Source organism: Kryptolebias marmoratus, linkage group LG7 (assembly GCF_001649575.2).
Source record: "Kryptolebias marmoratus isolate JLee-2015 linkage group LG7, ASM164957v2, whole genome shotgun sequence".
NCBI classification, from domain to species: Eukaryota; Metazoa; Chordata; class Actinopteri; order Cyprinodontiformes; family Rivulidae; genus Kryptolebias; species Kryptolebias marmoratus.
Genome location: NC_051436.1, coordinates 5,441,248 through 5,453,204, shown reverse-complemented (window position 1 = coordinate 5,453,204; position 11,957 = coordinate 5,441,248). Strand labels below are relative to the sequence as shown.

At 41.4% G+C, this 11,957-nt stretch overlaps 2 protein-coding genes across 2 annotated transcripts in view; one reads left to right on the top strand and one right to left on the bottom strand.

Moving 5' to 3' along the window:
- The window catches only part of batf2 (basic leucine zipper ATF-like transcription factor 2), a 9,540-nt gene extending 4,019 nt beyond the window's left edge, over positions 1 to 5,521 (bottom strand). The window contains exons 1-2 of the mRNA XM_017428003.3: positions 5,335 to 5,521; positions 3,400 to 3,519 (exon numbers count right to left, since the gene is read on the bottom strand). Coding sequence (XP_017283492.1) covers positions 3,400 to 3,519; positions 5,335 to 5,424 — 210 coding nt within the window. The 5' untranslated portion in view covers positions 5,425 to 5,521. The remainder of the gene's footprint in view (positions 1 to 3,399; positions 3,520 to 5,334) is intronic.
- A 61-nt stretch (positions 5,522 to 5,582) lies between these two features.
- Positions 5,583 to 11,070, top strand: arl2 (ADP-ribosylation factor-like 2). Its single transcript, XM_017427992.3, has 5 exons — positions 5,583 to 8,558; positions 8,783 to 8,893; positions 9,803 to 9,965; positions 10,616 to 10,696; positions 10,783 to 11,070. Exons 1-5 carry the CDS (start codon positions 8,494 to 8,496, stop codon positions 10,915 to 10,917), a joined length of 555 nt encoding a protein of 184 aa, XP_017283481.1. The 5' UTR covers positions 5,583 to 8,493; the 3' UTR covers positions 10,918 to 11,070.
- The last annotated feature ends 887 nt before the right edge of the window (positions 11,071 to 11,957 follow it).

Genomic DNA, 11,957 nt, shown 5'->3' with positions numbered 1-11,957 from the left:
AATTAAGACACTTTGTGACTAATTTGCCAAAAAGCAAAAGGAAAAATATCGCAGGGATGTTGCAAGAATGTCAACTTGTTGGCGGTTACGTAAAATATTTCCAATTCAGTGCAACTCCAAGTGAAAATTTGAGCATTTCCCTTAAAGTTTTGTGTCTCCAAGTGGTTGCCAACAGTCCAGGAAGACATTAAAGATAATCAAACTTTTCAATTTGCACTTGCTTGAACAGCACCGACATTAACAGGGATTCCTATCTGATAAAAAAAAAAAAAAAAAACACGCGCTGACCCTTTAACCCGAGACCTGCTGACACAACTCTGTGCTTTTTAAAAAAAAAAAAAAAAAAAAAAAAAGAGTTTATTGTCGTTGCGGAGCTTCTGCAAACGGAGCCCTGAAAGCAGAACTGAAAGAGATGAAAGAGAGAAAATGAAAGTCGGGCCTTACTACACACGGAGGAGACACACCCATTCATAAATTCATCTCAGTCACCTTTTATCTGACAGGCTGCACGGTGAGATTAACCGCTTCAAAAAGGTCACGGGGCAGAAGCTCGGTTATCGCAACTTTTGCTTTCCTTTTGACTAAAGCTGTTTTATTGTATGTTTGTGTTCTCAGTCAGAAAATGGATAAACCTGTATAAGATGGGACTTTAACTATTGTTTGACACAAAGCTCCTAAACGATTGGTACCAGTGGAGTAACCAATGAACAAATGATTCGTTGGACAGCAGACAAACCCGCTGTGTGTGTGTGTGTGTTCTTAAAAAACCTGTCCATCAGCACAGCTTTTTGCCTTTAAATCTCTGTCAGCCTGTTTCCTCAGCACGCCTGGTTTCGCTGTGGTTTGGATGGAATTTTGACAGTTTGTGTCGTCCAGTCGCTCCTGTCAGGATAGTCTGATGAGCTAACCTAAATGTAGTTTGTTCTGGTAGAAAGAAATATATATGTTTATATTGGAATTTAGGTCTTTAGTTGTAAAAACACTAATCAGAACAGGTGAAAAGATTAAATGTTCTGTTTGTTTTTAGCTACACTGATGAACGTCGGCTCTACTAACCTGATACACAGAAAATACCAATAAAAGTCTTATTTTTACTTATTTTATTTTTAATCTTTACCTCTGCCAAGGAGGTCACGATGTCTGTAGCATCTGTCTGTCTGCGGATAAGATCACTTAAAAAGTTAGGAACGGATTTTCATGAAATCTTTGGGAAACGTCAAACACGGAACAAGGAAGAAGGGATTAAGGTTTGGTGGTGATCCGGTCGAAGGTCAAAGATCAACCCGAGCTCCAACTCTGCAGCTGGACACCTCTTGGGTCAAGGGTGATCACCGTTGATTTCATGGTTCATGGGGTCAAAGGTCACAGGTGACCCCTTTGTTAAAACCTTCTCTCTGCTCCTACATGTGAGCCTTTTTGTTTCCGGTTGTGTCCGTTGGTTTGTTGTTCAGGAAATGTTGGGATTAAATGTTGGTTCCGATCCAGATTCTGATCCGGACTATTTTTTTACTGACGCTGTGGCCTTGGCGGAGGGTTGAGCGTGTGTATGTCTTTACTTTGTCTGCCGCGTACTGACAGATCATCGTCGTCCGGAGTCAGATCTGTCTGCCCCTGGTCCATAAGTACACCATTTATTTATTTATTTATTTTATACAGATTAGTTTAAAGAATGTGTGTTTTACTGAGAGATTAAAGGCAAATCTGTGAAACACTTTGGTCAAAACACAAGACTCTGGCCTGTTTTTGTTTTTGGAGCTTTTTTAGTCGCAGCTGGTTTTGAGACCCTCGACTCAGAGGTTTTCTTTTCTTCTGTGGATCTTTCAGGACACAAACTGCACACAGCAACCCCAACTTAACAGTTACGGCACAAAACAGGAAGTCTTTTCCTCTAATCCTTTCCATAGACATTTTGCTTTTGTTCTGGGTTTTTTTTTTCTTTTTTCGTGGCCACGATTCCTTCGTTCTACGCTGCTTCTATAAACAGTCGCCGTCGTTTCCGTCAGCCTGAAGGAAGAGTTCATCTAAGCGCCGAGCTGATCAACACGGACCGCCGCCAGCCTAAGAAATGACTCCGTTCTCAAACGCTTCACAGCAGCTCGTTCAAACTCTGTTTTATTTTTGCTCTACGGAGGTCGCTCCAGAAGAAATATTAACGAAACTCCGGCCGAAAGTCTGTAAAGATTTACTGATTTCCGTGTCAATCAGCGGACACTGGCGTCGATGTGAGGGTTTATAACATGGCGCCAAGTCTGGATTAATTAGCCGTTAGCTCATTAATCCAAACAGGTTGATTAAAGAGCTTTCTACGACAGGTAAGACACTAATTGTTGCCAATTAACATCACATCACACGTATCTTTTTGTACTTAAACCAACAAGGCTCGTTTGCAACTAATCACAGGAAGTAAACGAGCACATTTTGAGCTCTTGTCTTCTCAAAGTTAAACAAATCGCTTAAAGATTTTTAAAGTTAGTAACACTGAAATAAACAAACAGGAAGTGAGGTCTGACTTTATTCTTCCGAGCTACAGTGGATGGGACATAAATCACGTTAGATTAATGGTTCCACACACTATTTCAGATTTTCCAGGCGATTTTGGACATCCAAGGCTGCATTTCAAACCCAGAAAAGAGGAGATTTTAACGCAATTTATCCCTTTAAAGACATTATTCGGTGCGAGCGCCAGATTGACTCATTCAGACTTTCCTGTGTGGGGGGTTTCTGTCGAGATACAACTTCAGAGGCAATCTCTTCTATACTTATAGCCAAAGGTTCGAGAGGTGTTTCCTGTTCGGTTCCTTTAGCTCCTGATGTAAAAACAGCAAACCGGCTCATTTCGGTTCATTGAGCAGACGTTTCTGTTTTCTGTCGTCACGTCACGTCTGCGTGAAGGCACGGTTACTGTAGGCATCGTTAAGAAAAGCCTCAACAAAACAAAGAGCTGTATCGGGTTTCCGTGTCGGGGACGCCGCGTACTTTACGGCGTACACGTTTGACTCAGTGTTCAGGTCTGCGCGCCATCCAGGTATTACTCACCTTAGAGGAACGACTACGACTAGTTTGAAAAGGTAAAACCTGATCAGGAGGAAGAAAGGTGAGTAATGAGTGTGAGCTCGTACCTGGAGAGTAATGCAGAGAGGAATGTGTGTGTGTGTGTGTGTGGGGAGAGACGAGGGCAAGGGGGCGGGCCTGAGGGGAGGACAGCCGGGGGAGAGTGCTTCTCCTAAAGGCGAGTATTTACAAGAAACGGCTTCCAGCGTGCGAGCAGGTTGCACAACACACACACACACACACAGGGGTGTGTGACCGAGAGAAAAACTGAAAGTCAGAGGAGTGGAAGGGAAGCAGGAAGGGAAGAAAAACAAACGGATAAATTTTCCAGGAGCGAGCGTGTCGGACCTCGTGAAGCTCGTCGGCCCGCTCGGTTTGTTTCCGGCGGCTCTTCCTCGCCGCGTCTCGGTTCTTCTCCCTCTTCTTCGTCACTCTGGGTCCCTTCCGTTGGACCTCCCCGTCCCTGTCCTGCAGAGACAGACAGACAGAGGGACAGACGGGGGTTAATTTTTGCAGATCTGCTCGCTCCTAAGGTTGAACGTGTCACATGAACTAAAAGTCAATAAAGTCATCGACGGAGGGGAATCCTTCAACTAAGGTCACGTTTTTTTACCTCCAAGAACAAAACCACCGAGTTTTTTCATTAAAATAAAAACCTTCTGTTGTTATTTTCATTTGAAACAAAAATAAAGAATCATTAAAGTCCCTAATAATAAATCCCTTAAAATCTTAATTATTAAAATCAAACCGGAGCTGAATAAAAACACGTTTGGATGGTTTAGATAACCCAGACCCTCTGAAGCCTGGCTCTGGAGTCAATATCTTACCTGCTGCAGATGGCTCGTTAAACCATCTGACCGGACTGACGGGCTAACGGCTAGTCGGCGCTAGGCTGAGCGAACGCCGCCATTTGTTTCACGCTTCGTGACGGTTCAGCAGCAGCAGCTGGCTGTAGCACTTCCTGTGCAGCTGGGTGCGCTTCTGGGAGGAACGTCACAAATATGTCCACCGAAATACCGACGTAATGTTTAAAAAAAAAAAAAGTGACGGCGACAGAAGGGTTTGTGTAAAAGCGTTAGCGTTAGCTCGTCAATCCGCCATCTACAGCAGGTTACATATTAACTGCTCATAACCTTTAAACCGCACTGAACTCAAAACTAACATGAAGATGATTTCCTGTTCACTGGATAAGAAAAGATAACTTCAGTTACTCATTAGATCCCATCAGAATCTCTGCTGTTGACTTTTTTCCCCCTATAGATTCCTATTAAAACAAGCTCCTACAGCTGAAATTCCCGTTTTTGTTTTGTTTTTTTGTTTCGGAGCTGCTGGATCGGAAACATTTGGTGCGTTCAGGGCAGCAGAGCGGGAACATTCAGGGAAGGCCCTGGTGAGCGAGAGCGATGCGTTCGCTTGCTTCTCGAAGTTCTCCCCGAGTCCCGCGGCGTTAAGGGGAACCGAGAAAATGTCTCAATTCTTACGTTTGACAGAAACAGTCGTACCAATAAATAAACAAACGTTACTTGTTTAACCCTTAAATCAAAACATTTAATTACTTTGGATTATCAGAAGTTTTTCAATAAGCAAAAACACATCTGTTAGAAAATAAAGAATTATTCTAGGAGAAATAAATGTTTTATTGTCAAACTTTAAAGCTGCTCGTTACAAACTCTGAACTCAAACATTTAAAAAAAATAAATAAATAAAGTTTTTCCTGAACTGCATTGTATCATTTGAAACTGTTCACTCCGGCAGTTTTCCGGATTCGCTGATGCGCAGTTCTGAAACGCGGGTACGCGCTGAACGTAAACATTATATTAACCCTAAATTGTTTTATTTTCAAAGCTTTGGTCGATTTTATATTGAAATACTCCCACGACTGGACAGATCAGTGCTTACACTGCAGGATTTTTGCAGTTTCGGTGGTAAAATTGCTGCTTTTTATTGCAGTTGTTGGTTTTTCACAGTAAAAAAAAAAAAAAAAAAAAAATCGCTGAACTCTCAACAGGTGATGTTACTGTAAATCCACAAAGCATTCTGGGTAAAATATAAGACCATTAAAATCAAAATACAGTAAAGATGGATTAGCCTACTGTAAAGTAAAATAAAAAGTAAAGCATTCCTCCATCTGATTTAGGAGTAATATCTGAGCTTTGGTTGATGTTTTGCATCCACTCCGCACTAATCCAGTAGTACTAATTAATACCCCACAGCAGCTAATTGATAATTAACTAGAACTAGTTAACGGAGTGGTTAGTTGCGGTTAGTTTGACGGGCTCCTACCAGTCCGGAGGTGTTCCTGCAGCTCTCCTCGGCGGACAGGGAGTCGGGGCTGTTGGGCTCGTACCCGGCGTCCATAAACAGCAGGGGCATCTCCGTGCGTCCGCGCCCGGCTGGAGCCGCCGCGGCCGCCCGGTGCAGCTGTGGGTTCCGGCCGGAGGGGAGGAAGGAGCGCGGCGTTCTGAGGCGAGCAGCGGCTCCGGAGGGAGGGAGGGGGCAGGGAAGGGTTTATGACGGCTCCGGGGGTGGGGTGCTGATGATGCAACGGGGTGCCGCGGCTCCTTTCGGTTTCGCTTTCTTTTAAACAGACTCGTTGAGGCGAAGAGCACCGGGCGGGTGGTGGTGCCTTCACGTGCGGCACGTTAGTTCCGCTGTCGCGAATGACCGTCGCCAAAGTTAGGATCAGTCTAACACGCGGAGCCATTTATACTCGCTACAAGTGCTGACTCCTTTTTCAGTTGTTATTTTTAATTTTATCTTCCTTCAGTTTTCCCACTTAGACCTAATGTTCAACACAGGCAGCTTCTATTAAAACTGTTTATTTTTATTCGTTTTGTTATTTTTTTCCAGTTTAAAGTTTCTGTTGAGTTTAACTTGCAACATCCTTCAGCTCCCCTTCTGCGCTAATGACCGCAAGATCACTTGAAATCCTAAAAAACTGTTTCTCCATCTTTTTTTCACCGAGCTCCAATTTCCTACGGCGCCTAAATGCACCACGGTAATGAATGAATGAACCGTTTTTTATGTGTTCGTTTTTTTAGACGGAACCAGTCTGGGCTTATGACCATATTAGGAAAGAGGGGCTCGCTCTTCCTAGACTGGGAATTTCTGGAGGAATTTCTTTTTTTAAACCAGGAAATGAAGCACCAAGCCCCTCAAACAACGACCAGCAGCCCTTTACTGGTTCTCAGCAGGACGTGACATGACTTTAAAAAGAAAAGTGATTCTCCTGAAATCTGTGAATGACTTCACTTTATTAGAAAAAAAAAAAAGCTTTTAGTCAGAGGTTGGAAAAAGCTGCTCTGTTCCCAGGAGCCAACATTAAACAAACTATTCAAGGGAACTCTTTACATAAGACTAAGAATTTTAAATAGTTCTCCTGAATGAACAGAATGTCAGATTCATAATTTAGTTAAAATATTTAAGTTTAAATCCATAATAGCTGCCGAAATAGTTTATAAAAACTTTATTTTTGTGCTTCTAATACAGTTTGTACACATTGACTGGTTGTTTGGGAGGTAATCTAACTCAAACTCTTCAGGTTTTTTTTGTAAAAACAGCAAATATTCCTCCTTGCCTTTGTTTACAACTCGTAATTGTTGGCAACAAAACACGACTCTGCAGATTTCGTTCATTTGTTACAAGCTTCGCTGAAGGCTTTTAGTGGTGAATTTTGTGTATTTTTATTCTCAAATGAGATACAAATACAAATAAAAATCAAATAAAAACATTTAAAACTTGTGTATTTTGACAGCTTTTATGGCTTTAACACATAATGATGAATAATCCTGTTATTGAGGGTAAATTCAACTGAAATAATTAAAACTCTCAGCTACTGCGGCATCAGATTTTACCGCCATGTTCGTAAAATCGGCTGAGCTGTCGTCGTATTTGTGTGGCTGTGGCGGCCATCTTGACAGAAACAGACCAACCCTTAAAGGCCGACCTTCACCTTTCAGCAGCAGCTGGTAAGATTGAGATAAACGTCTGAGGAAACGTTTTCCTTACGTCAGAAAAGAAGCTCAGTTCTTTAGATTTATAAAGATAAAAACTAAAGTCTGAACCTTTAATGAGTTACTCAGACTTCTTCTTCCCGCTGTTCTCTCTTCTTCTTCGGATCTTTATAAAAATAAGAGATATAAAGCTACATGAGTTTTTTTTTTAAGGCTGCTCATCAGGTTTTGTTTCTCCATTATCACATCAGTTTCATATCTGTTTTTTTTTTTAATTTGAGGTGTTTTAATTTTATTGTCTTTATTTTAAAAGTGCTTGCGTTAGCAAATCGATCTAAGTTTAACCAGATTTTTTTGTTTTGTTTACATCATATTATCTTATTTTCTATAATAAAAAGGTATTTCCTACATGCCTATACTCAACCTGCTTGAAATGAACTTATCCCTTTTATTAATATTTTATGTTTTATTGTATTTTCTGCTCTCCGCTTGCTTTTCCTTTTGTTTTTCAGGGATCTGATGACATGGAGAAGGATGTGTCACATCGCCTTCGTTAGGTTTGTTTTTTGGACAAAGAAATCATGTGACAAATCTTTGTCAACAGATTGTTGCAAAACCTGAGAAAAGTTTCGATATGAATGTTTTGAGCCTTGAGGGTTTGGGACACGTCGAGCAAAGATTCTCATCAAAAACAGGAGCATAAGTTGCTTTTTTCCTCCCTTTTTTATTTATTTTTAAAATTAAAAAGAAACAAGTTGTAATTGTTTGTGTTACACCATGAAAACTATATCGGTAAGACCCCAGTAGGCACTGATATGACTCAGTTTCCTCATTTGTGGCTGAATTTTTCAAGTTCAAATGGTAGAAAATTTTGAAAACATTGCTATTTTAACTTTCTGCAGCTTGTTTGGTTTTTTTATTATTTGTTTTGCATATCAAGCAGAATTCCAACAAATGGTGAGTAAAATATGCAGCAACCAAAAATGCATAAGTTACAAAATAAAAACATTTTTTAATAATTTTTTTTTTTTTAATAGGTTAAAAACTGGACTCATGAACAGATTTTTATGCGCAATCTATTTCAACTAGAGCTGTAATAAATTTAAAGAAAATAAATGAATAAATAAAGTGTAACAGTTTACATTTAAATGATTTAAATAAATCTTTAGCCTACTTTAAAACTCATTAAGTATCCTGGTCAATGGGGCGACCTCAGTGACGTCACAAGAAAGCGCCCAAAGCGGCACAGAATCACACGGACGCATTACAATAAATCTGACCAATCAGCCAGCTGCAGCCAATCTCCAACATCCAATCAAAACGTTCCTATCACCAACCGAACCAATCGGGGGCTTTAGGGGCGGGACTAGCGTTTGTAGCACATTTTGGATCGTAATGCTGTTACTGAAAGCTAAACGTATTTAATACAGAATTGTGTATTTTCACATATATATTGTTGCGGTTAGTATTTAATACTGTAGGCGCCGGGATGGGATTGTTGACGATTTTGAAGAAGATGAAACAAAAGGAGCGCGAAATGAGGCTTCTCATGTTGTATCCTTTCTATAACGGTTTAGCCTAGCAGCTAAGCTAAGCTAAAAACAAGCTATCCCTCTAGATTCAAACCGAGTGAAAAATCAGCCCGCTCTGCTTCGTGTTATGGATATAAGCTAACAGCCCGTTATAGGTGTTTGCTGTAACATCGTCGGTTAAAATCTTTTTATCATTTTATGGTTTAATAAAATGTGTGTGAGGTTTCTTTGACCTGTCGCGTGCAGAGGGCTGGACAACGCGGGGAAGACGACCATCCTGAAGAAGTTCAACGGAGAAGATGTCAGCACCATCTCACCCACACTGGGCTTCAACATCAAGACTCTGGAGCACCGAGGGTAGGAGACCTGATTTCCACAGACAGAAACAGACAAAGACAGCACCTCCGTGGTGTCCTGGTCCCGGAGGACCTCCATCCTGCAGGTTTTAGGTATTTCTCTGCTCCTCAGCAGGTCTTCAGGTCCTGCAGAAACCTGTTAATCACTCAGTCATTCAGATCAGGTGAGTCAGAGCAGAGAAACACCTAAAACCTGCAGGACAGAGGTCCTCCAGGACACCACCAACTCGTTCAAAACCAAACCACAAACAGGACTCAAACTTATTTTATTTAACAGCTAAACAGTCAAAACTTATAGAACAAACCTTCTACATGATTTAACAAACTGTTTGCTTTCAGGTCAAATATGAGGAAACAAACTGACAGAACTTTATTGGATTTATTAGATGCATAAGCTCCACTAAGTAGAAGGAGCTTGATTTTAAAATTTTGTTAACCTCATTTCTTCTGTTATTGAAGGTTTAAATTGAGCCTTTTTTACTGTAAAAATCCTTTTTTCCTTCAGCTGATTCTTACAGTTCAGATTGGAAACATTGGCTCCTGTTTCTGCCTCCTTTTTAATTTATTTCGTTTGTAAAACAAACTCAATGTTAAAACATCAAGTTATATTTTTGTCTTGCAAAATCTGTGATAGTTACCAAGTTTCTAAAGTCGGAGAACCTCCTCTGGAACAAACACATCTAAGTCGTTTGCAGCTCGTAAGAACAATGAGGTGAAATAAAAATGTCTTTTTCTTCAATCTGCTTCAGAAAAACCAATACGAGGATTCTGTTGAAATAAAAACAAATAAAAATCCACAGTAAACTATATTTGCTGAGCCGTTTTTACTGTTTCCTGGTTTGTTTGTTTTTTTAGGTTTACCCCTAACCGTCACCTTCACCCTGCTCTCCTAACTGCACTTTTCCTTCAGGTTTAAATTAAACATTTGGGACGTGGGCGGTCAGAAGTCGCTGCGCTCCTACTGGAGGAACTACTTTGAGAGCACAGACGGGCTGGTGTGGGTGGTGGACAGCGCAGACCGGCTCCGACTGGACGACTGCCGGCGGGAGCTCGGCGCTCTGCTGCTGGAGGAGGTTCGCACCTTTTTTTTTTCTTTGACTTCCAGACGACGCGCAGGAACCTTTAAAAACCATAGTTTGTTTCTGTTATGGTCGTTTTACAGCTGATAGAAACATCAGAGCAAAACAAACAAACTTAACAGCGAAAAGAAAAGAGCCTGAATGAAAAACCCCTGCAGTCCTCTCTGCGTTCTGATTGGCTGTTTATGCCAAACCGGCGCAGGAAGGCTGCGTTCACACTGCAGGCAAAAGGGACTCAAATCCGATCTTTAGGACAGTCTGAACGCAGCCTCCCAGCTCCCTTTTGGGCCCATAACCTGTTGGTGCTGTCATCAAAAGGGCAGGAAAAGTCGGAGAACGTCACATTCCTCCCAGCTTCCGTCTTAACTAGTCCCACTGTGATGACGTCAGTGAAAAGCACGTGGTATTAGAAAAAACAATTTGTTAAGATGTTAGCATACATGAGTATTCTGATCTGTTCCTGCAGGAAGTGTCAGAAGTTCCACGGCCGGCGTTCGGCTGATTCACGCTTTCAAAATAACCACAAAATTCTCACCTGGAAACTAAAATTAGTTTTTTATTTGGAGATGTTTTAAGTCTGAACTAAACTCCAAACAGAGGTTGTTTAAATCGGGTCTGATCATGTTTTTTTTTTCCCCCCGCAGAGGTTAGCCGGCGCCACGCTGCTGGTGTTCGCCAACAAGCAGGACCTGCCGGGAGCACTGAGCAAAGAGGCGATCAGAGAGGTGACGCCTGACGGATCCGTCCGCTTCATTTTTTACTTTTATTAAAATAAACGCCTCATTTTTGCTCGTTTCTTCCTCTCCTGCAGGCGTTGGCTCTGGACGACATCAAGAGTCACCACTGGTGCGTCATCGGGTGCAGCGCCGTGACCGGAGAGAACCTGCTGGCCGGAGTAGACTGGCTGCTGGACGACATCGCTGCGAGGATCTTCACCGCCGACTGAAGGAGTCCCGTTTTTTTATTTCTGCACTTTTCTCAGCTCTTAAGGACTAACAGACTTCAGGAAAAAAAAAAAAACATGCCTTTTTTCTATTGTTCCAGCTGCTGTTTGTGTTGAATGTTATTATTAAACTTTGATTTTGTCACAAGCGTCCTATTTAAAGGCTAAACTCCTGATTTTTTTAAAAGTATATTTTAATAAACTGCAGGCTGGACAGCCCCGCTCAGCTGTTCGACCACGAACCCGCTGACCACTCAGTTGTTATTTCTGATCGACCCTTTTCCCCGAATCACAGCACCGTTCTGCTTCTGACTGCAGGAAAATGCTTTACGAAGAAAAGATATATAAAGATTTTAATTCAACCTTTAGTGCTTTATATTACAAAACTTTGTGTTTAATATCTAGCATTTCCCCAACCTTGAAAACACCTGGTTACAAATAAAGAACCTAAACTTGTTTATAAAGTAAAATTCAAGGTAAATCTGGTGCTTTTAATGTCTCACCCCTCAAAGGTTCAGTGTTTTATTGTGAAAGTCTATAAATCTTCAGGACTGTTTGTCTTCTTGTGTTTATTTTCATATAATAGTACAAACATGTTGGTTTAAACATGTTACTGCTGGAACTGGTTCAGTTTGTAGATTTCATGTAGAAGCTGGGAACACAAACCTTTAAATTTCAGCCACTGGTTTAAAATAACTACGCTCACCCTTTAATTTCTCAGCCTACACCTCAAGATGGCTGCACGAACCAACGAAGATGCTGCGATCGCAACTATTAATGCAAAATCAAGCTAACCCTGTGAAATCGTAAGTTTTTATCAAATTTGCCCAAAACGCTGCAACTTTAACACAATATTTATGGTTGAGCACAAAAAAACCCACATAACTCACGAAGACACGTGACGTCACTTCCTGTTAACATCAGAATGCCGGGAGCGTGCAGGAGCAGCGACCGAAGCCAAAATGTGCGCTAATGCTTCACATTTGCCCACAAAGATTTCAGCAAACCAGTTTCCTCCCCAGCTGCAGCTGTTTTGCACATCC

What these genes read in the sequence shown, in the direction of transcription:
- arl2 (XM_017427992.3), top strand. Translation starts at nt 8,494, where the DNA reads ATGGGATTGTTGACGATTTTGAAGAAGATGAAACAAAAGGAGCGCGAA. An exon ending in AAGACTCTGGAGCACCGAGG is followed by an intron (nt 8,894 to 9,802) that starts GTAGGAGACCTG and finishes CTTTTCCTTCAG; the next exon opens with GTTTAAATTAAACATTTGGG. An exon ending in GCAAAGAGGCGATCAGAGAG is followed by an intron (nt 10,697 to 10,782) that starts GTGACGCCTGAC and finishes CCTCTCCTGCAG; the next exon opens with GCGTTGGCTCTGGACGACAT.